The sequence below is a fragment of the Acanthisitta chloris genome, unplaced genomic scaffold, assembly GCF_000695815.1.
Source record: "Acanthisitta chloris isolate BGI_N310 unplaced genomic scaffold, ASM69581v1 scaffold14022, whole genome shotgun sequence".
Taxonomy (NCBI): Eukaryota; Metazoa; Chordata; class Aves; order Passeriformes; family Acanthisittidae; genus Acanthisitta; species Acanthisitta chloris.
This window is the reverse complement of record NW_008660029.1, coordinates 4502-27688: the sequence shown is the minus strand read 5'-3', so window position 1 is coordinate 27688 and position 23187 is coordinate 4502. Positions and strand designations below refer to the sequence as shown.

The 23187-nt window shown below is 37.3% G+C and overlaps 1 protein-coding gene across 1 annotated transcript; it reads right to left on the bottom strand.

Moving 5' to 3' along the window:
• Positions 1-858: 858 nt before the first annotated feature.
• Positions 859-22678, bottom strand: GK (glycerol kinase; the record flags this gene model as incomplete). Its single annotated transcript, XM_009069666.1, has 19 exons — positions 859-950; positions 2415-2495; positions 3447-3590; positions 3781-3901; positions 7275-7359; positions 8649-8745; positions 10535-10613; positions 12596-12676; positions 13254-13296; positions 14689-14756; positions 16022-16057; positions 17443-17460; positions 17966-18032; positions 18598-18707; positions 19126-19263; positions 20206-20285; positions 21203-21280; positions 21845-21951; positions 22605-22678. Coding segments are annotated over 19 exons (1599 nt in total), but the record flags the coding sequence as incomplete, so codon positions are not given.
• Between the last annotated feature and the right edge of the window lie 509 nt (positions 22679-23187).

Genomic DNA, 23187 nt, shown 5'->3' with positions numbered 1-23187 from the left:
CCACCAAAACCAAAACAAAGAGAGAAAACTAAACCACCCCCAAACAGCTAACTAAGCACCAACAGTGCCTATACTGTAAAATATTTTCTTTGGAACGAAATTCTGACACAACAAAGAACATCACCATATAAACTTCTTTTTCTTACCGTAAGAATATCTTAATGAAATGTCTTACTTCTGCATAAGCAGCTAACACTGTCATCCATACTGCAATTTTCTTTTAAAATAAATCATATATTAATAGCTGAAGATGCATCTTCATTGCATATGCACACAGTCCCTTCCCCAGGTTTGCAAATAAGCCTCGTAGGGTCTCTTCTCTTTAAACAAAATTAATTCACTCATCCATCAAGAGCAAAGTACAAAGGGAATACTTTATATATTTAGTAGATGAAGATTTCTAACAACACAGTCATTCCAAGGGAACTAGAAAGATCACAGAGGTGCATGAAGCTTTTCAGGGACAGAAAACAAGATCCTCAAAATCATTAAAAACATTTTAAGAAATAGAGGATAAAGGATGAGACCTTACTCTAACTGCAATGCACACCAATGCAGGCAGTGCAAAACTGCTGGGCTGCTCCAACCTGTGTCCCTCTATAAACTGTGCAACCTGCAGAGAGAGTTTCATGTGCACCTAACAGCTCCAAATTTCAGGGCACGAGGATGAATTCGAGGTGGAATTCTCTTGGTTCCCTTAGGTACATTGTGTCTCATTCACACCCTCAAACATTTGTGTGCATGAACAACAAAAAGCATCAGTCATTTTTGCTAGAAACAAACAGATGGAACACAAAAACCCCCCAACACTTAAACTAGTGCAGAGAAGCTTGTAAAGTGATCTAGTTCAAATAATAACTAACCTGAGACGTACTTTGCTCCGATTAACATTATCATGCTACTCATAATATATAACCCCAAAGGCAGACTAGAGAAGATACTAGTGTCACCTGATGTCATCCAGGGGAGAGTGTTTCCAGTCAAGCAAATCAAAAGAGAAATATACATATATAAATTGCAATATATGCGTTAAAGATCATATGAACAGCAAAAAGTAACAAATGTAGTGACATTTGCAGAAAGATTTAAAAAATATTATGCATAAACCCCACAATAATTAAAACAGGCTCTCAGTGTAAGAGTTCAAATCCAAATTGCACTGTCAGCACCACTTAGGTTGAGCCCATTCTAGTACTCTTCATCTTAAGCAATCCCTAGCAGCAGAAGACGCGTTGCAAAGCAGGACAAGGAAAACATTTCCCCCCCAGTGTTAAAACCAGATAATCACTGAGGTTAGTGTGGATAAACATGTCTCTTTTTCACATGAACTGAAGAAAAAGATCTATTTTCTGCAAGGCAGAATTTTTTTATCCTTCAAAAGGAGATAAAAGATAAGCAAGCTAAGCATCAGTTTAGGTAAGGGAACTAAATCATAATAGACAATACTGGAGTGTTGCTCATGCTAAGTTAGCTGTTTCCCTTCCCAACAGGCTTGGCAGAATTGTCTGTAAACAGTGTGAAATAAAATACTTAAACCAACATATAGGACGGCAAAAGGAAAACTTTAGCTTACAAGAATAAAGAGACTTCATGCAGCTTGAGGGCCTCAACTGTGGATTTTGGGTTGTGGAGAGGGTTTACATTTTGAGGATTGTCTAGTTAATAGTTTTAACTCTAATAATTTGTCCAACAAATGGGGAAAGAAATGAATATACAGCCCAAAAATGATGTGTTACAGGGTGATTCAGGACTCAAGACTTAGCCTGAAAATATAAATTCAAATTACAGATCACAGAAGACTAAAGATTTAATTTAATTCAAACCTGACAGATGAGAAAGCCCTTTAACTTCAAAAGAAAGACCTTGTTTAGTCCCTCAGAAGTGTTTTTATGTCCTCTGTGTGTGAACAACAGATCTATGTGATTCTTCACTTTATGATTAGCTTCTTGCTCTTAGCCCTTATGGCACAAACACATTTTGATGTGGGTATCAATCCCTCCGTCCCATACAGCAAATAACAAAGGCAAGATACAGCAATAAAAGTCACAAGATGGAACTTTTCTCCTTTGCAGCATGAGGTTGTAGTATAAGGAAGTTTATAAAATCTCTGCACTGTATCTCTTCTAGTGGGTAAGATTTTTTTTCTTTTGTAAACCAATGCCATTCTGCAAAACCTGCAGGTAGTCTTGATTTGATGTTCTCTGTTTTTAGAGCCCTATGAGATACAACTTCCTTTCAAGGGGAAGATCTAGCTATCTATTTTCCTGCTTCGTTTCCACTGTGGTTTTAAGCAATGATCTTTAAATCACTGGAATAGTCCAGAGAGTATGAACAGAAAAGGTCACCAAAATCAAGAAGAACTACCCAGGCTAACTGGCTAATTAATACTTGAGCTACATTAATTTTTGGTTTACCATTTGAAGGAGCTTCAGAAGTCTCCCAGCCCATAGATATCCTCACAGCTTTCTTCCATCTGGCATAGCGAAATTCACTTTCTGAAATTCAGAAATCAGCAAACAGAAAAGCCTATCAATGCACAGGAATACCACTACAAATATGTAAGAACCAGAGACTACAATATTCGTTTTCCACTCTTTTGCACAGAGAAAATATTGTAAAGTCCTTTTTTAAATACAAAAATCTTCTACCCCAAGTCCCACAGTTATGCACAGCAAGAAGAAATAAAAACAATTTTCTGCATGTTCACCAATAAGATGATTTACAAGCAGGACAAAATGAAGCAACTGATATTCATGTAGAAACCCTTCAGTGTTGAAAATGCTGTCTTGAAGTAGGGATTGTACCAGTAATTATAATCAAAATGGTACGACAAAATCATGTACCAAAAATTAAGAAATAACTGAAAAGACAAAAAAAGCATTTGTCATGCACAGGGTTTAATTTATGTCAAGTACACACTGTCCATCTCAAGAAGCACTTAAGAACTGATGAAAAAGATAGTTAGCTAAACCCCAGTGATTAATGTAGGCTTCTGAAAGCCAAAAGAAGAGTCTCCAAAACCAGTCACTCTTGTCCTTTCTACATCTGGGAAAATTCACAAATGCTCAGGAGCTTTAGGAAACATCTTTCACATTAAAAACTTCTCAACATGTCTTTGGTTTTACTTGCTATGAATCAAAAGCCACTGACTGCAGTGCCCAGTGCCAAGCTGCTTGGAAAGAGAAGACAAAAAAAAACCCAACACATTCCCCCGTGGAGTTATGGGGAGTAACCATCTTCCTATCTCACTAGTCAGTAAGTGAACAGAATAGCAGGTGAAATGCACTGTGCTCTAAACCAAACACTACTGACTCACTCTGCAACATGAGTGAGGATACTCACTGATGGCTGGTTTTGTATCAGATGTGAGAATGCAATACAGAAAACACCTGATCTGTTGGTCAAAATACTCGGTCTGCAACTCAGACAACATGAAAGCGATTTACCCTCTGGGTTGATCTGTGGTTCAAATCGTTCACACGTCACTGCTGTCAGATCTCCAGGATTCAGGCTCCATATTCCAACTCCTTCTGCAGCTCCTGCTGCCATAGCAGCACCCAAAGCTGTTGTTTCAGGCATTGATGGCTTTACTGAATAAACCACAGAGAAGACCATGATGATTTTTAATGAAAGTCACCTGGATGATGTCACAACCAAAGATTTACATATCTGTCTAGATACAAGAGCAAAGCAAACTATCCCATCTGCTCTCCACAGCCATTACAAACCAATACTGCTTTCAGCTTTAAAAAGAAAACAGGAGCTGTAATTTCATCTTACCTACTGGAATACAGAGAATGTCTGACTGGAGTTGCATGAGGATTTTGTTATTGGTCATTCCTCCGTCTACTTGTAACTGACTTAGTGGTATCCCACAGTCCTTGTTTATGGCATCTAAAATCTTAAGCAAGAGTAATACATGCCACAATTTAATTGCAGAAAAATCCATGACACCCTCTGAGTGTCAAATACTGAAACTTCAGTATTTGCTGAAGAGCATTAAGTAGATAATTCCCCTCCCCAGGTATTAAAGGGGCAAAACAGAGGTGGTGACAATATTCTTTTGTTTAATATACAGCAAATGCATTTGATTCCTTACAGAAATCCTAGTGTAGATCCTTCTACTCTGATGCTCTATATGCAGCCTATGTGCTGCTTATACAGCCTGAGAAGAATTGTGAAGAAAAACTGAACACAACTACAACACTCAAAGCTAAGAGAAGAAGAAGCAATACTAAACGGAGTTCTTTAGTTGATCACAGTTTTTCTAGATACTTTCTCTAATTTGATGCATTAAAGAATTGAGAAAAAAAACTACACAACACTGAACTGTTTTGAAAGAGCAGCCTCTGCAAATATTTTCAATTAGTAGTGAAAACTGAGAATTTTACATTTAACAAGACAGCAAAAATAACCTCTTAGTGTAATTTTTTGCAAAATTATGTTTCCTTTTTTTGGTCAAGTAGATAGCTGAAAATAAATGTAAAGTGTTGAAGTGTTTGCAAGGGATAATTAACTCAAACACTGAACTGTTTTGAAAGAGCAGCCTCTGCAAATATTTTCAATTAGTAGTGAAAACTGAGAATTTTACATTTAACAAGACAGCAAAAATAACCTCTTAGTGTAATTTTTTGCAAAATTATGTTTCCTTTTTTTGGTCAAGTAGATAGCTGAAAATAAATGTAAAGTGTTGAAGTGTTTGCAAGGGATAATTAACTCAGAGTGGAGTATTTAACTTACTGATACCTATCAATATGCTTTTTAGAGGGTTTCCTGATTTGCCTTAGCTACTGGTAACAGCACAGCATTACCCTACAAGCACCACTAAATACAGAACAGTGGGTTTGCTAAGGTTTGTAAAAGGAGCTGGTGAAATGTCTCATTTACATTTTGTAAGGTTACTGCACAATTTTTGTTGACAACTTAGGCATTAACAAGTGCAGAATGATTTTCTCTTTGTAATTTTTCAATTCATTTGAATAAAAAAGGTGTGCTTTTCTCAGCTTTAAAAGACAAAGCAACCCAGACCACAAAATAGACCCAAACTACAGTGTATTCTGCTCTGTTCTGTAGTTCACAAAGTACCAGTTATACAATCCTTACTGGGAAAAGCCAACGTGCTATTTAAAAAAGAACAAAAAAATGGTAGGTTTGCAAGGTAGTAAAAACCACATAGACACCAACTATCCAGCAGATTCTCCCCATTCCCAGAAAGGAGGTCAGTAAGGTCCTTACCAGAAAATCTTTAAAGGAGCTAAAAGAACTGCCACATGATAAATAAAGGCTAGAAGCTACAAGGTTAGAGAAAGGCCAGTTTTTCACAGGGGCAGCCTCTGTCCATGGCCTGCACTGTCCAAAGCAGCAGAAATCACTGGGGATTCACAACACAGCAGAGCCTCTGGCAGCACTGTGCCACACTGCTCCCCACCACACAATTCCTTCACATACACCACCTCACATTTGTCTAAGTTGATATTTTCTGCCTTTTTTACCATTCTGATCATCAGCACTGCTGGAGGTGCTGGCTTTGTTTACCTCTATGTAAGAGCCTGTTGGATCATCATGCACCCAGCAGAGATTAAAAAAATGAAAAGAATGGTAGAAATAAGGAAGGGATGAAGGAACAAAACAAATCATGATCATGCTGCTGTTATCTCTATTGTACTGAGGCTGGATGAAGAGCAAGATATCCAAATATGCAAAAAAAGTTGTACAGCATTGTACAACTCTTACAGCTGAAAAATTGCTTATTTTTCCAGAATGACTTCTGGAAGAAAAAAGCATAACAAGTGTCATCTCTCTCCATAAGGAAGGAGCTTTCTGGATACCAAGGTACTCAGAAGGACTGAATGTCACAATAAAACAGGCAAGAACTCTCATGAATGTGAAATTTGAGGGTTTTCCTGAAGGCTTCCATTTTAACTGGAATTAAAAGAACTTTGTTTTTGACAAGACAGAACTAACAAAGCATCTTTGGAAAATGTACATATATTTAATCTGTGTCACTAGGACCTAAGCTGTTCATTTCTGTGTGTCCAGAGCCCTGATCAGATACTTCTGCCATTGTGATAAAACCACATTGACTGAAGTATGGGAAGCATTAGACCTGTTCAAAGAAGAGACCTTTACTCCCCTTCCTCCTGCTTCCAGCCATATGCCCTCTCTCACATTCTGATACTGGCTGTACTCCTCTGTGAGCCTGCTGAGGTCATTAATCCAGCAGAAAAATAGCGCAGCAAAAAGAGGGATAATTTTCTGCTGGAAAGTTCATTGAGCTGTCACATGATAGGGAACGAATGGGAGGAGGGACAAGGAAAGAGGAGCAGACAACAAACTAGACTATCAGTTCAGTTCTCTGTAACTTTACCCTGGCTTCTAGCACAAGAACTAGAGAACTGGAATGCTACTTCAATCTCCATCGTGACCTTCTTAGAACTCAGAGGCTGTCAGCACAGCTTCAAAAGCAGAGGCTTGGGTGAAATTTCTGACTGTCTTTTTCCACCAGTACTTTTAACTCTCTTCTATGTCACTACAGAACTAGCAACTGATCCCGCATCTCGCAGTTTCAGCTGGGTGTTACTTTAAAAATCAGTATGTTTAAATAACAGCAGTTTAAATCATGCATTCAAATTAAGGTTTGACTGTTATCCTTTGAGGTCTAGGGATTTCATTTTCTCCTGTATTTGCAGAGAACAGAGTGTGCAAACACAGGGAGGAGTAGATGGCGACAGGAGAAACTGATACCAACCCCTCTGATTTGGTTTGGGATTCATATCCTCTGAGAGAACTCCAGTTTGCAGTTGCAGAATGCCAGCCAGGACAGTGCAAGATGTAACCGGCATGAAGTGAATCTCAATTTCCCTTGGTACCTTTGCTGTTGTCTTGCTTTAATGCATTTTCGTTCTTGTACCAGAAGCAACATAAGCCATCTCTGTCACAGCAGAGAAGATAAAATGTGGCCAAACTTTGTAGTTATGGCACTGGCCTTGTCATTTTAATGTTTCTATGTTCTGCCTCTCAAAATCTTCACAAAATATGTTGACCTTATTTTAACTGCTGATAAAAAGCAACGTTGCCACTCCAAAATGATGTACCACCCAACCACAGCACTTTAGCTAAGCCCACAGGAACAGTTTTTCAACATTAGCACCAAGTAAAGAGAAGAACAGTATCCAAGTACAAAACAAAGCATATGATTAATTCTTTTCCTGAAGATCTACAGTTGCTGTGATCACACTGATTTGCAATGAATGTAGGACCCAGTGTGCCTTTACCTCTCGTGTTTGGAAGCAGACAGCTTCTAGTGCAGCAAAGGCGATGTGGTTTTTATTTGTAAACTGAGTAAGGCCACAGATAATACTGTTGAAGAGAGGAAAAAATCAGTTAGGACACTTGTTTACCAGACATACTTGGCTACTTCAGGCCTAGGCCTTGCAATTCAAAGCTCATTTGGATCCATTGTATGAGAACTACATTTCAACAGTAAAAAGCTTGCTTTAATCTAAACTAAATTCTAGTCTGCCTTTAAGAAAACAAAAAGCCGTATTATTGAGGCTGATTTCTCTTTAAAAAATAATATCACTTGTCACTGAAATTTTAATAAATTCTCTAATGCTTTCAGTTCTGAAGGTAAAGCCCAGCTGGACCAGTGCTGTGCTCTAGAGGCTTGGAATTGTTTTCAGACCTATTCTGATCATTAGTTGCTTCTGCGCCTTCAAAGAGACTTTTGGATATGGAAAAAATGCTACATCTAACCATGAGTAAGCTGAATTCTGTCAATGTACTCTGCACTGCAGAGCAAATAACCATCCTTTTATCCTATTTCAACATCTGAGAAAAAGTAGCATAATACACAGAAATGCTGCTCTATTTGGTGATGGATATGTGCAAGTTTGAAAGATCTTAAAGGACATTTTTAGCTGCTACCATTCCAAAGATCAGCTTTTAACTGTTAAAACGTTAAGAACTGTGATCTGAAAAACTGTAAAAACATCTAACTCAATAGATTTATTTTTTTCCTTATGTACGAGAAGCATCTAAATTCTAAACATACAACCTGAAACCTTGGGAACTAGTTATCCAATCAGACCTCTTTTCTCACTTTATATTATATTTTATAAAATGTCATAATTATTTTACATTTACATTTGTTATGCTTCTGTGGTTCCCATGGCATGTTGCGATTTCAGCAACAGTAGGCAAGCTTACAATAGCAGAAAAGACAACTGAAAGGTTATTGTTTGAACTAGTAGTTCTATTACCAGTTAGTTAAGTCTGAACCACCACAAAAGGGACTGGAAAAAAGGAGTAGAAAAGAGTTCTCAACAGACTGGAAAGAAAGTTGGATAGAAGGAGAAGGAGAGTGGGAAAAATGGGGAGGAATTAAGTAGCCTGTATCATTTGAGAGAGTGAATGCAACAGCCATGGGACACTGAGCTCAAACACTAAGCAGTACTAAACTCTTCATTTTCGACTTCTGCTGCTGACAGCTCACAGGTATGCAGAGCTCTCTCTCTTTAGTGAGATGAGAAGTTGCTTGGGGATACTACAGAGAGTGATGTGTGTGGTCACATACCTGGAAAGACGAGTGCTAGTATTTGTGAAATGATTCAAAAACCTGCAAATGCAGCATTCAGCCAGATCCTTACCCCCTCGCACTGGGCTCCCAGTACGGCGCGTACAGTCCCGAAAACGCCGGCACAAAGTAGCAGCCGTAGGAAGTTCCCACCTCTGCAGCCAGTTTTTCTAGAGCACACACAAACAGCCTTCGCTTAGCTGTGCACAGCTGCACCAAACTGAAACATGATGCTTGTAAGTGTCATTATTTAAATAGGAAAAATTTTAGAATGTGTTAAGTAGCTACAAAAATAAGCCATACACCTAATGATGGCACTCTGCTCCTCCTTAACGAGTTGTCCGATTGGAACAATACGAAGGAAAGTTAGACACAGGGAGTTGTGGGAAATGTAACATGTAAAATCAAAACTGAAAACCAAAATTGTGTACTCAATATTCCGACCCAGATTCTGTGAGGTTTTCAAAGGGCATCGTGTGGGTAAGGAATGCAACCTTCAAAGCAGTCCAAAAGGTCACACTTTACTTGCATTTAAGTGAAGGCAAAGCAAGTGAAACTGGATCAATACCAAAGGGAGTTAAGAGCTAAACTCCCATTAATTTCAAATGGATTTAAAATTCTAAATTCTCAGCCTGCATATATAATCACAAGGCCAGATACAAAGATATCTGTAGTTTCTTAATATCTGAGTAATGACTGTGGATATATGAACTCCCCAATACTAAAATATTTGTAATTTTAAAAATTAAATTAAAACACCTAGACCTGCAAAGCAAATAATGCTAATGGGTGGCTCCTTCCTGTAAAGGGAAAGCATTTTTTTCTGCTTTTTAAAAATTTCTTCTGTTTGTGTTGATCAGAGAAGCACTAGAGAAAAGAAGTAGGAAAACTTATTAAAAAAATATTTCTAAAATGGTACTTTTACACACACTCCACTTAAAAGAGCGAAGGAAGAAGGAAGAACATGTTCATGGAAGCAGGAAGAGATGATGAAGTCCCACGTGACTTTAACAGCACTGACAAGGTTGAAGCTCTTGAAACTCAAACCTTCCAAAGGTCTAGCCAAACTTGTGCAGAGGTACTCTAGTGTCTCCACAGCTAATTCAAGTGACAGCAGTTTATATTCTTCTCCATGATCTGCAAAGCTTGTGTTCAAACAAACAGACTGGTTTTATGGTTTTAAATAAAATTTAAATTCTGAATTTCTCCATCTTCGAATAAGATACCAAATTATGAAAAATATGTCATGAATCTCTTTTTAATCCTAAATCTCATTAAGTCAGTTACTTTCAAATTTTTGCCCTTGCATGCTTCTGACATTTTTCCTTTTACCAAAGTTTGATATATTCCTACTTTCTATAATGTCACACACCAGCTTGTTTGAGTTCAGTTCAATCAGAGAACATCAGCTACCCAAATGCTAAAGGATGACTGCATGCTCAGCCAAAACAGATTCCCTCCTCCACAACTCCTCTAAGAGGCAACTTTGCAAACTGGTCCTTAGCTCAATGGATACGAAAACTTCTACATAAATTGTTGCACATGTAGTGCCTCATGTTCTCATGTTTATGACAAGAATATGTAGGTTTAGGATCAAATATGTGCTGGTTTCTGTAATACAGACTTAACTATTCAACACTGTATGAAACCAGGAGAAAGATTTTAAATATAGTATCTTCCTGAACAACTGCTTGCTAGGGAAATGACTAAGAAGTACAGACAGCAAGAGAGCAAAGCTGACAAAGGATTTCCAAAGGTTTTCTGCATTGATAGGTTCTATGAAATACATCTATCAGTAACAGTGAGTTCATGGATGCAAACCAAATTGTTTAAACACAGCAAAATATATGCACCTTTCAGATTTTCTTGCCTTGAGTATTTTGAGCTTTCATTCATCAATAGAGACATCATGACACTGGAACACTTAAAAAACCGAACAGCTCCAAAGTGAATACTCACCAACTTCCTGTGAAGTCTTCACGATGCCAAGATTGTCCCTCAGCCAACGAACAACAGCACCAGCTATTGCCACGGATCCCTGAAGGAAAAAATCACTCCATTAGGAGACAACAGCTGGCAGCTTTGTGTTCCTTTTGAAAACACTGGAGAGGAGGGGTGACTGTGGCCTCCAGCTGCAGGCTTACAGCCACAGCCAGAAGCACTCCCAAGAATGCTTATAACCAACCCACAAGTTTCTGGGCACCTGGAGACTGCCATGAAAGCAGGGCAGCCTATTAGACAGGCTCCATGTAGAAAGGTGCACACTGTAGGTGTTTTCACAAGAGGAAAAGTTACAATGACAGCTCCTACCCAGTCTTTGTGTCTTTCTACTTTATGTCTTCTCCTAAACACAGTTATGAGGTCCAGCAGCACCTGACTTCTTTCCCTGACAAATTAAAATATTTATGCTTTGATTAAAAAAAACAAGACTGATTATGTCTAGTCTAAATACGAATGCCCAGAAAGACAGTGAATTAAGGCACTTGTACATGTGCCAGCAAATTGCTCTGCTGCCTCAGCAAAGGGCCCCTGAACGCTCCATCCCCTCACAGATGAATGGCAAGGCTCCCCTCTCACTCCAAATTTCAAACCGACTCCTCTACAATAGTCACGAGTCTACCAGGCTAAGCTTCAAGCAACATGGAAGCAGCACTGCACTCCAAATTTCAAACCGACTCCTCTACAATAGTCACGAGTCTACCAGGCTAAGCTTCAAGCAACATGGAAGCAGCACTGTATTTTCATCCAAAGCCACTGCTAGAAGGGTGTTTTCCAAGCAGCTGGCGATTACAGTTACAAGACACCAGTCTGATTAACAGAAAAGAATCCTTATTTTTCACCTCTCTGGAAAGGTCTAAATCAGCAGATTGTAAATGATTCTTGCATGGATATGGGACAAAGGACACTTGGCAGCTTCTGTTGAGGCCATAGTTTCAGACATTATCATTAAAGACTTGGAGATGAAGAAGTGAAGTACACGTGCACATGTTTCAGTATGCACAGTATTCAGACACAAATCTCTCTCAAGACAGTTCCAGTTCTTGCTTTAAGAACATGGGTTAAAAATAAAACAAAGCTCTTACACACCCACACAAAATAAAAATCCCAAATCTTGCCAGAACACAGCAAATGCACGATTCACTTTCTTTAGGGAAGAAAAAGGAAATGAACATAGTAAAACATTTTAAGACACAAACTATTCTTGCAGTGAAGAAAATCCTGTGTTGTCTTTGTTTCACGTGGAAGACAAAGTCTCTCTACAAAAGCTCAGTATCAGCAGAGACTTCAGGATATGTGTTTGGAGAATAACTATCAGGTTATAGTAGTTAGCTCACTAAGCAGCACAGATGGAAGAATAATGATTTTGCTGCTCCCCACAAAGCTTTGGTGCCAAATAGGTTCTCAGCTGACCTGTGCCTCAGAAGCAGTGTTAGAGCACTGAGCCCTGAAGGTTAAGTAAAAGTAGTTTCCTACAGGATTTGGATGTTCTCAGATTTGTGTGGAGAACTGAGGAACTAAGTTCTGTAAGTAAGCACCTATATCTAAGTAGGTAACAAAAGCTAAATCAGAGAGTTTTTGTCCCAGAAATTTGATTCAGATTTTTAAAAGTTAAACTCCAGTAGAATGAAATAAAAAACATTTGGCTACAACTTTTATTATGAAGAATAACTGAAACACTAGCACTTGCCCCCTCTTTTTATAAAGGAAATTTAGTTTAAAAAAAATTCTTGTTCTATTTCTTTTTAACATTTATGAAAGATTTGAGAGACCGAATAACAGACAAAATGTTTTAGCCATCTTGCCCTGAAAATCTAAATGATACAATGAAGAAATATTTTTATTAGATGACATGATATAGATTGGAGATAGGGATAACAACCACACGTAAGCCTTGAGGCACACAAGCTATAACAGAGCTATTTTCATCTCCATGCATCTGAAGGTAACACAAGAATATCAGATAGCAGAAATAAACAAGCATATGATTCGCTACAAAAAGGAAGAAACTACTGAACTTACCTCTAATGCATAGCAAACAGGTTTGTCTCTGCCCAGTTTGTAAGCTATAGTGGTTAGAAGACCATGCTCAGAAAATACAGACTAAATAGGGAAATAGGAAAGAAAAGGCAACACATGAGCAGAGGCAGAAAATATTGTTAAAAACCCTTTCAAATTATAATAAACAAGAAACAAAACCTTCAAATGAAATACAGAAATTTTAAATCAAGTAAATTATCAGTCACTAAATAAACAGCTAAGACAGAACCCTCAGAACACTGGTGCTAATTCTTGTTCTCACAAGCTGTTGCAGATCTTTCCAGCCTCCTTACGGCAAAGAATTGAGGGTCTTTAAAGGAGATGTACATGGGAAGGAAGACAAAGCTTTGTGTTATTTATTCAATTTGTGACATTAAGAAACACAGACAAGGAAAGAGCAAGAAACTTGCTACGAAAAGTTCTGTTTGGAAAGAAAGTTAAGGAGCTTGGAAATGGAGTGTCGCTGAAACACCCCGAACAAATTACTTTCTATTCTTTCAGATTTCAGTATGTACTGTTCCTTGTCTATGGCAATAGAATTGTTGTCACTAAGTCCAAGAAAGGCTAACACTGAGTTGTATTCAAGAACTTAAATAAAGATTGCAAAAAACGAAGTGAACCACTCAAAAATGCAACTGACCTTCTGACCTGTATTGCACAGCAAGAAACAACCTGTTCCATACCTAGCATGAAAGCAAAACAAAGTTAAAACCAGGATGTTTAACGGACAACCTCTTACTGCAATGCATCAATCCGAGTCCCCCATGGAGAATCAAGACACCACTTCTTGACTCTTGAAGGTTATGTTACCATTAGCTGATGATAAAACCATCCCCAAAAAGTTATTTAAATGCAGCCTGAAGTTGAAAAATTTAGTCACATGCCTCTCTCTCTGGCTACTGCTTGTATAACACTTGATCAAGGAGCAGATAGGGCTGAAAACTAAGCGCGAGTTCCTCTTTGGTGGCAGCGTTTACCTACTTCAATTTTAGCTGATTATGAAAGCTACTTTATAAAATAAATATTTCACAATAATAAAGGGGAAATGTTAAGTAACTTTGAACCTGTCACAAAGAAGAGGGTTTTACATACATGTGAGGACACAGTTTAATAAAAGGAGTATGAAATACTCAATCCTCTCTGACTTATTCTAAGAAATTATGAGTTCTCCAACTTTTTAATCGAGATAGTCTTCAATTACATTCGGAGAGAAAATCAGCAAAGCAATAATAGAAATAAGTTTAAAAATCTAACTTTTACCTTTCAGTTTAGCTGTTCATTTTTTCCACAAAAGGTCTCTCATGTTCTAAAAGCATTTATTATAATAATACTTTGTGATGATATTACTTAGAGCCATGTTTGTTTTCCTAAAACACAAGGCTAATAACCATTAAACTTGTGCGTAAGTATGAAAAAAAACAAAGGTTAACTAGCCACTAGTATAGATTAATGTGTAATTATACCACTGAAAGTCCCATACTGTGCATGTGCCTACATGCTCAATTAAGCACATGGTTGGAGATGGGACAGTAAGTCATTTAGGCAGAGAGCTTTTCCTCAAATGAATGTTTGATTACACCAGTTGCCAGATTTAACTGATCAGCTATAAGATGCTGAGAACTAGGAAAAAATAAATGTCAATTTCTCCACTCTGAGGTATACACAGAAGCAAAACTAAGCACTGCACCTGAAATGGACCTTTCCCATCTAGCAACACTGTCAGTCAGGTCTGTGCAATCTAACTCATAGGCCTGTATTTGTTTAACTTTAGATCCCAATTTAAATGGTACTGCAACGTTTTTAATCTGTTTTCAAGAATTTTGAAACAAAAAACCTCCTGTCACACAGAGATATTTTCCTCACAGCAACTGTGTTCCAAAATACACCTCACAACCCATGTAACTATTTTATATAAAAGTCAGGACAAGGTTTACTTTGTAGGTCAACACAGTCAAAAGGTAGAGCTGTAATTCTGCACTAACTACAAAAGCACTTGGCAGTTAGCTTGGAAGAGAACATAACACTAGATTTGAACAGAGCAGTGTGTTTATCTTACAACTCTCATAATAACTTACGTGTTTTTTGCTTGCCCATCTTGAAAACACATTTGCCCAACAAGAGCAGCAGACTGGTCACCCAAGCACTGAAAATGAGAGATATTTTCTCTTAGCAAATGTTGGCACGTGGATTATGTACAAGAAAAAGAACATGAACAGATATATTTAACTATAATTATTAGTAGCACACAGGTAACCTACAGAGACAAGCTGTGCTTTTTATTACTCTTCCCTTTATAAGAACTGTAAATGAAATGTGGTGAACATAGCAATAAAATAAAAATTTACTATCTTTATGCATGCTGTATTGGAAAAAGCTGAGAAACTGCGATTATGTACAAGAAAAAGAACATGAACAGATATATTTAACTATAATTATTAGTAGCACACAGGTAACCTACAGAGACAAGCTGTGCTTTTTATTACTCTTCCCTTTATAAGAACTGTAAATGAAATGTGGTGAACATAGCAATAAAATAAAAATTTACTATCTTTATGCATGCTGTATTGGAAAAAGCTGAGAAACTGCCCAGCATTTCTGGTCAACATACCGTGACATGGAGGTCTTGGAGCAAGTCCAGAGGAGGCCACAAAATTGCTAAGAGCAGTGGAGCATCTCCCTGTGAGGACAGGCTGAGGGAGTTGGGGCTGTTCAGCCTGGAGAGGAGAAGGTTGTGTGGAGACCTCAGAGCAACTTTTCAATACCTGAAGGGCCTACAAAGAGCCAGAGAGAGACTCTGTGTTAGGAACTGCAGTGACAGGACAAAGGGTAATGGGCTCAAACTGCAGGAGGGGAAGGTTAGTTTAGATATTAGAAAAATGTTTGTTACTGTAAGAGTGGTGAGACACTGCCCAGGGTGCCCAGGGAGGCTGTGGCTGCCCCAACCCTGGCAGTGTTCACAGTCAGGCTGGATGAGCCTTGAGCAACCTTCTCTGCTGGGAGGTGTCCCTGCCCAGGGCAGGGGTTGGGACTAGATGATCTGTAAGGTCCATTCCAACCCCTAACATTCTGTGATTCTGTGATTATGTATATATGGAACTTCTTTTCTATATAAGGCAGAGCTTGTTTCCATTTTGTAATGCTGCTCTTTTACTTAAAGATCCTAAATTTCCAGTAGCACTACACATATGCATATAAGCTGCCAGCTCTATTTTCATAGCCAAACCTTAATGATGACAAACCAAACCAACTAATAATTCACCTTCAAAAGTTTACTTTATGTTTAACCTGAAGCAAAAACCCAACTTAATTTGTATCAGGATTCACTCATGTTAAAGCATTTTCCTCTGAAGCTTATGTTCATGCAGTATTAGGTTGTTGTGCCAGAATCTAAGTCAAAGTAGGACTTACCCCAGAAATTGGTACACCTGTCAAAGCTCCAGATTTCTGTTTTGCAAAAAGAGAAAGAAAAGCTCTGAGTTAGCTTTCCATGACTACAATTCAAGACAATGAAAAATAAAGTTTTAATGCTCAAAGGAAAATACAGAAGGGTCATGTAAGCAACATGATTCAGTTCAGGTGTACACTTGACTTCAGCTTAATGCAGCTCATGTCTAAAACACTAAAAAACAGAGAGCAGGAAATTTTACAGACATACTTTATGTCACCTCAAAGGTTCTTAGCGTAAATTTTCCTGCAATTATAGTATACAGAAAATTAGGTTCAGTGTAATCTATGCAGTAAGTGCCAAGTGTAAAATACAGAAGTGCAAAATGGTAAAGTGACTATAAAACAAGTGACTGTGGTGACACTCTAAGCAAAGACAGATGCCTGATTTTAAGATACAGCATTTTAAGTCTCACATAGAATGTCTTCCAAACACTACCACAGAGTGTTTTCAGTTATATTCCTGCTACAGAATTATACTATCATTCAGGCTGGAAAAGACCCATCGAGTTCACCCAACACCACTTGCTCCCAAGTGCCACATCTACACGTCTCGTCAGTACCTCCAGGGATGGTGACTCCACCACTTCCCCAGGCAGCTTGTTCCAATGCTTGACAACCTTTGTGTGAAGGCTCTTGTCTTATCACTTGCTACCTGGGAGAAGGGACTGACCCCCACCTCACCACAGCCTCCTTTCAGGTAGTTCAGAAAGCATCCATACAATTGTCCTTGGCCCACCCATCCAGCCTGTCCAGATCCCTCTGCAGAGTCTTGCTGCCCTCCAGATCAACACTCCCACTCAACCCAGTGTCATCTGCAAGTTTAGTGATGGTACCCTGACCATTTTCTTTAATTATTTAACTATTTCCTGACAATTTTTACCTCTTTCTTTACATTGTTTCTTCGTGCAATTGTGAAAATGCATTTTCAGTAAAGCCATGCAAGTGTATTTCCAACCTGAATCTCTTTCTCTTTAATTCTCATTTTAATTAACAGGATTTAAGACAACTGTGTCTATAAATGCACTAAAAGATCTGAATGTTTAACTATAACCGAATTCATGTTTTTAGACAGAACGTCTTGCTTTTCTCTTTCATAAAATGATACAGCCAACATTTATGAGGCAGTAGCTCTATTTTTGACTTCACTATAAAAAGAAGTGTTGAACAGCCTGCAAATTAAGACAAACACATACACTGAGATCACGTTTTAGAAATAGTTTTGACATGAACTCTAATTGCAGTATCTCAGATTTGGAAATACATGGCAAATGTACTGGTCTAGAAAGTGAACTTTTACTAATCCTTAAACCAGTGGAAATGCACAACATCTGAGCAGAATGGGTAAGATAAAGGTGGTCAGCCTAATGGAAGCCTCTACTCACCAGGCTAGGACAGACTTTCTACAGCCAGCAAAAGAAGAAAAAGGAAAAAAATGGAAGGAAAAGGGAAGAGAAACAGAAGTTCACATCCGACGTTCACATAAATAAAAGTCAGCAATGACTTCTCGTGGCATCTCCATTCACATGTTAGCAAAAATATTTACATTTCAGGAAACTTAGAGTTATATTTTAAATAAAAATCTCATAACTTTTCTTAATTACCAAGCGCCTGTACGTTCTTAATAGTGCAAACTACCAGGGAAGATAAGGCAAAATGACCACATCCAGTTTATCCAGCTTTGAAGCTAAAAGATCACATGCCAGTGTCAAAAGAATTGGTGCTGCACCAAAGGAAGCAAATATTCAACTCCATATGCAACACTAGGTAACAACATACTAAGCATAAATCAAACAATAGTGGCCTAGAAAAAGCCATTAGTCTTAATCTATGGAAATTCTGTCAAATCCATATGGATACAGTTATATCTTTACAAGATTAACTTCACACACATGCTAGAAAACATACCATCAGGCCATAAATCTCAGAGGAGCTTCGTACTTTTGGCAGGATTTCCATAGGAATATCAAAGAACCTGAATACAATACAAAATAATGTATATATTTGGCCATTGCTAAATCAGAAGGCATTTTGCATTTATTTTTTAAATAAGTTTAAGCTGTAAAGAAAAACCAGATATAAAAGAAACTGATTTCTAGGGTTTATTTCACATCTATGTGTTTTTCCACTTGTTGCAGTATGTGACACTGAATTTTGAAGTAAAAAAAGAAATATATTTCAATATTTTGAGGACCTAACCAACTCTTTCATGTGGGAAGTCATTCCTCTTCCAACCATATCTTTATAATACTGTCGTTAATAAATTTAAAATAGAGACATTATCATTGTAACTGCCTTACAAATTTGATTAAGTAATAAAGAAACTATTAAATGTCACTGTTCCATGAACCAGTCCTCCACCTATAGAAAAATTCTGCTACTTTTACTTAATCCAAACCATTGTAAATTGGATTTCTGGAGAACAAAGAATGTTAGTTACCGATATCCAACGGTAACTGCTGATCTTAGCCTACATAAGAGATTCCTACTATTAGTTAGAAAGTATTTAAATAACAGTATTACTGAAAAACTGAGCTTACTGGCAGAGCTCAGGATCCCATTCCAAGGAATGAATGTTGAACAACATTGTTCTACTGGCATTGGTTACATCTGTACAGTGAACACCTCCATTCTTTCCACCTGTCAAACTCTGAAGAAAAAAATTACAGTATTTGTCAAGGAAAGATATCATTTTACTTCAACAAATTACAAAAAATGATTTCTAAATCACAAAGCTTTCAGCTTGGCGCTGAGAACTCATATTTCTGCAACAGCTAAGAGGCAAACCTAATACACCTTTCTAAAGTGCAAGATTCTTCCCAAAGCATGAGCAAAGTTTTACAGCAACCTATAATGGTAAACTACACATAAGCATCTAAAACAAGTATAGCAGTACACAGACAGTAAAAATTCATCTTGTAAGGAACTGTGACGGAATTTCTTCAGCAGCCTGTATTGATGTCATTGTGGGATCAGTGGGCATCGTGGGCCACAGTACCCTGCACGGGAATTTCCATGATATGGAAACTCATTCCAAGAAGAGTGATAATAGACTCACAAGTACATACCCATATAAGCCAGGAATCAATAGTCCCAAACATAGCTCTTCCATCATCAACTGCTCTCCTAATCTCCTCCACATTATCCAAAAGCCACCGAAGTTTCACTGCACTAAAGTAAGTGCTAAGTGGAAGACCTGTCCTAAACTGTAAAATTAAAATAAAATCATTTAAACACCATGCAAGGATCTTTTCCATAAATACTGCAGTTATATATCAAAAAGGTGATAGCAAGTGAAAAAACGAAGATGCAAAATTCAGAGAAATTACACGAACTTATTACTTAATTAAGTATTAAATACACAACACACAAGTCTGCAAACATCAAAACCAAATGGCCACTGCATTAATGGACAAAGAGCAAAGCTGATCTAAGTGCAGTTCAAAGACCATTTACATGGAAAATGCTGTTTGCAGAAGTCCTGTCTTATCTAGGCTATCTCCAGAGACAGCAAGTAACAAGAACTAAAATGAGCCGCACGACACAGTAAAGATGAAATTTGTATTCTACTAGAACTTAAAGGTCATGTAAGTTTATTTGCTTTTTGACATCCATTTCCTACCAATAGGAAAACATATTAAAAAGACATATTTATACAATCAGGCAAGGACAATATTAATCAAAGAACTGTGACACCTCTTTTTATTTTCCAAATTGTTATATATATACTCATATTAAAAAAAGAATTGATTTTCTCTTTACAAACTATCTTCCTAGTTCTCAGACTGCCTGCAATTAATTTCAGTACTTAGGCATAAGATGAGAATGGATAATACATTTCACATCAAGAAATTATTGCCCAGTTTTCTCCTACTTGATCTCAATTTTCGTGTGTGATGTTTACTCATCATTGGCCAGACAGCACTACTATTCATTTAACTTCTCTAGTGAGATATGTAAGGAGTGGTAATCACTGATTTTGAGGAAATTAAATATTCTGTAGTCTCAGATCAGTGTGTTATGCACTTTTTTTATTATTTGATGAGCTAAGAAGGGACTTACTTTGTTTTGGGGAATGTAAAACATATACATCCAAAGCATTATATACTGTAGCAGTGGCCATTTAAATGTTCTGGAATATCTCTTACCTTAAAAAAGGTTTTGTTTTTTCCTGGAATTCTTTTAAGGAGACGTTCAACTGTTGACTGGGTTCTCAGGTCAAGCCACACTAAAACATGAATAAAATTAACTGATCAACTGATTTAATACACAAAAAGTGACATGCACAGGCTGCTTCTGCAAAACTACAGCTCTTGCCAGTAAATTCCTGTCTATTTTTAGCTTTTCATGTAGTTGAAAGAATATTGTATTGCCATTGTATTTTAAATGCACTGTTGGAAAAATTAAAAATCGTTACATAAACTCATCTGATTTAGAAGAACAAATGATTTGATAAATCAAACAGGATTTTCCACATAATAGACTTATGCTTTGTCAGAGTATAAGCAAATGACTAATACTACTTTGCAGCAGATGACTGTGATTAAACTAAGAGGTTAAAACAAATAACAAGTTGATTATTTACCATTCCTATGCAAACTTTGAACTAAAGGACTGTGTCAGAGTTATCAACTCATACCTGGGCTTAAGATAAAGCTGTTAACTACATATATTTGATTATATGGGAGTCCTGGTTTTTTCAGTGATACTGTGCTGAACTGTATCTGGAACCTGACACGGCCTAAATGAGCAATTCTAGGCAATTGTAATTTCTCAGCTGACACCATCTAAAAAGCTAAGGTGAGTTAAAAATAAAACTCCAAATCAATAAGTATTCATTAAACCTACTTAACATAAATTTCCTTTAAAGTTAAATCAATGCCATCCTGAAAATTTCAAAGGAAGTGACTGGATGCAAGTCAGAGCTTCGTTCCATGCCAGGAGCCCCTCAGAAACATTGGGATTTTTTGAAAACCCGTAAAGCGATTTCTTAATTAATAATCTTTATGGAATAGTTTTTTGGGTTTTTTAACTGCATCGGTGTGTACACAAACACACATCTTATGACCCAGATATCAAACAGTCAAAGAAATCAGTACACTAGGCCTCTCGTGACATCACATATTCAGAAAGTATAGCAGTTACCGATGGCATTGTAAAGAGGTTCTCCAGTTGTCTTGTCCCAAACCACTGTTGTTTCCCTCTGATTGCTGACTCCAATGGCTTCAGGACAAAATAGAAAGAAGTATCCTTTTCAGAGGTTTGTTTTCCCCTTTGGGGGGAGGGGTGAGGGAGGGAATGGAGAGGTGGAGAGGAGGTAGGAACAGGTAAGGAGAAGAGGAAAGTAAATGGGAAATAAAAAGCTTCCAACTTTTTCATGTTATAATCTAGAAATATTACTTCTAAAAACTCATCTTTCTGCTTTTGCTGCTTGACATACATGCTGTAAATCACTCTCTTTTTGGTCACAAAAACTGACAGGAAAACTAGCTTTTCCCAGTAAGTCCTAAATTAAATTTCAGAATTTCTTCACTCATCATTTGTCTCTGTGATTTTTACAAGTTTAGGTGAAGTCTACTTTGTAGATTCTGCACTGCTAATGTGCACAAGGGACTTATTTTCTCATTATTTCTCCCAAACAAACTGCTTTCAAATCCAATTTAACATTTTATTTGAGGCTGGCACATGCTGCCACCTTTCTGCTTATTAACTTACAAACCAGAGAACCTCACTTGCTCAACCATGAGTATGTTAAAGCCCTCAGACCCCCAAAGGTGCTGGGAATACCTTTTATGTTAGTGATCTTTATGTCCAGTTGTTGCAGTTTCTCACATGTCTTTTCCACACATTCATAGACAGAATTTAAGATTTCCTTTGGATCTTGTTCCACCCATCTTTAACAAATAGTAAACACCAGTTAATAAAAAGTTACATTAAAGAAAAAAGAGAAACTCTAGTCTGAAAAATGCTCTAGTCTGAGCATTTTGATACAATTATTACTACAAAGTATGTTCTTCTAGAAATAGAGTGTAAATTAATTCCAAACCCTTTTTAACAGTAAGCTGTATTTTCACAACAAAACCACCTGCAGAAAACAAAGAATTTAGGTTTTTTAATTCCACGCAGAGGGCATTGGCAGCAAATGGTAAGTCTGTTAAGAACAAACAAATAAACAAAACCCTCAGAGAACAAACTAAGGGATTTCTATGGACTGAGCTAAAGACAATGATTAAATTGTACAAGTGACCAGTTCTACCACCTTAAATGAGATGCCAAGTCTCATTTAAACTTCAAAGTTCAAACTTTACACTAATGAGTGATCAGAGTGAAACACCAAGTAGTTTTAGTTTTTCTAACTCAGGGCACATTCCAGACACCCAATGTGTGTTTTTTATGCCATTTGTCCTCCCACACATTCTTTTAGAGCAGATACTATGTTCTTAATAGTTATTAATCGACTTAAGTTTTGACCACTCATACATAAAAACACATAAACTCTACCAAAATATACACATATAAAAAACCCCAAACAAACAAAAAATCATACCCTTCTTTAGGGAATTTCTGGTGTATTTCAACTTGGTGGTGACTCAAGAGCTCTGCTGTTTCTGCATTAAAAACCTGCAAATAAATCACACAATGAAAAAATCAAAAAAATTTCCTATGAAGACAGAAGTTTAAACAACAACTAATTAAAATTTATCCTTTTGACCTAATACAGTCTGTGATAATGGATAGTAATCTTCTATCATCAACCCCAATATCCATATGACCCAGGTTTAGATTTATGCATTTCGGTAATTAAGGCAGGCAAAAAATATTTTTGCAAGCTTTGCTGTCAATCTGTGAATTATACCTTGGGTTTTTTTCTTGATGGATTGGGAAAGAACCATTTTTTTCTTGTGAAGGTTGTAGAAATTAAACTAATGATGCATTTTAGAACATCTCTCAGTAAAATACCCCCTGTTGTTGATAACAGCATTTCTTTAGCTCCTGCTCTGATACTCTAATACCAGAGCTAGGTGCTTTTGTGGCTTAGCTCACTTGTAGGAAGAGAGAAAAGCTATGAGAAGTCACAGAAAGGACCAAAACTGTGAGACAGAGCCCAGTTTGTTTCAAAACTACAAGTA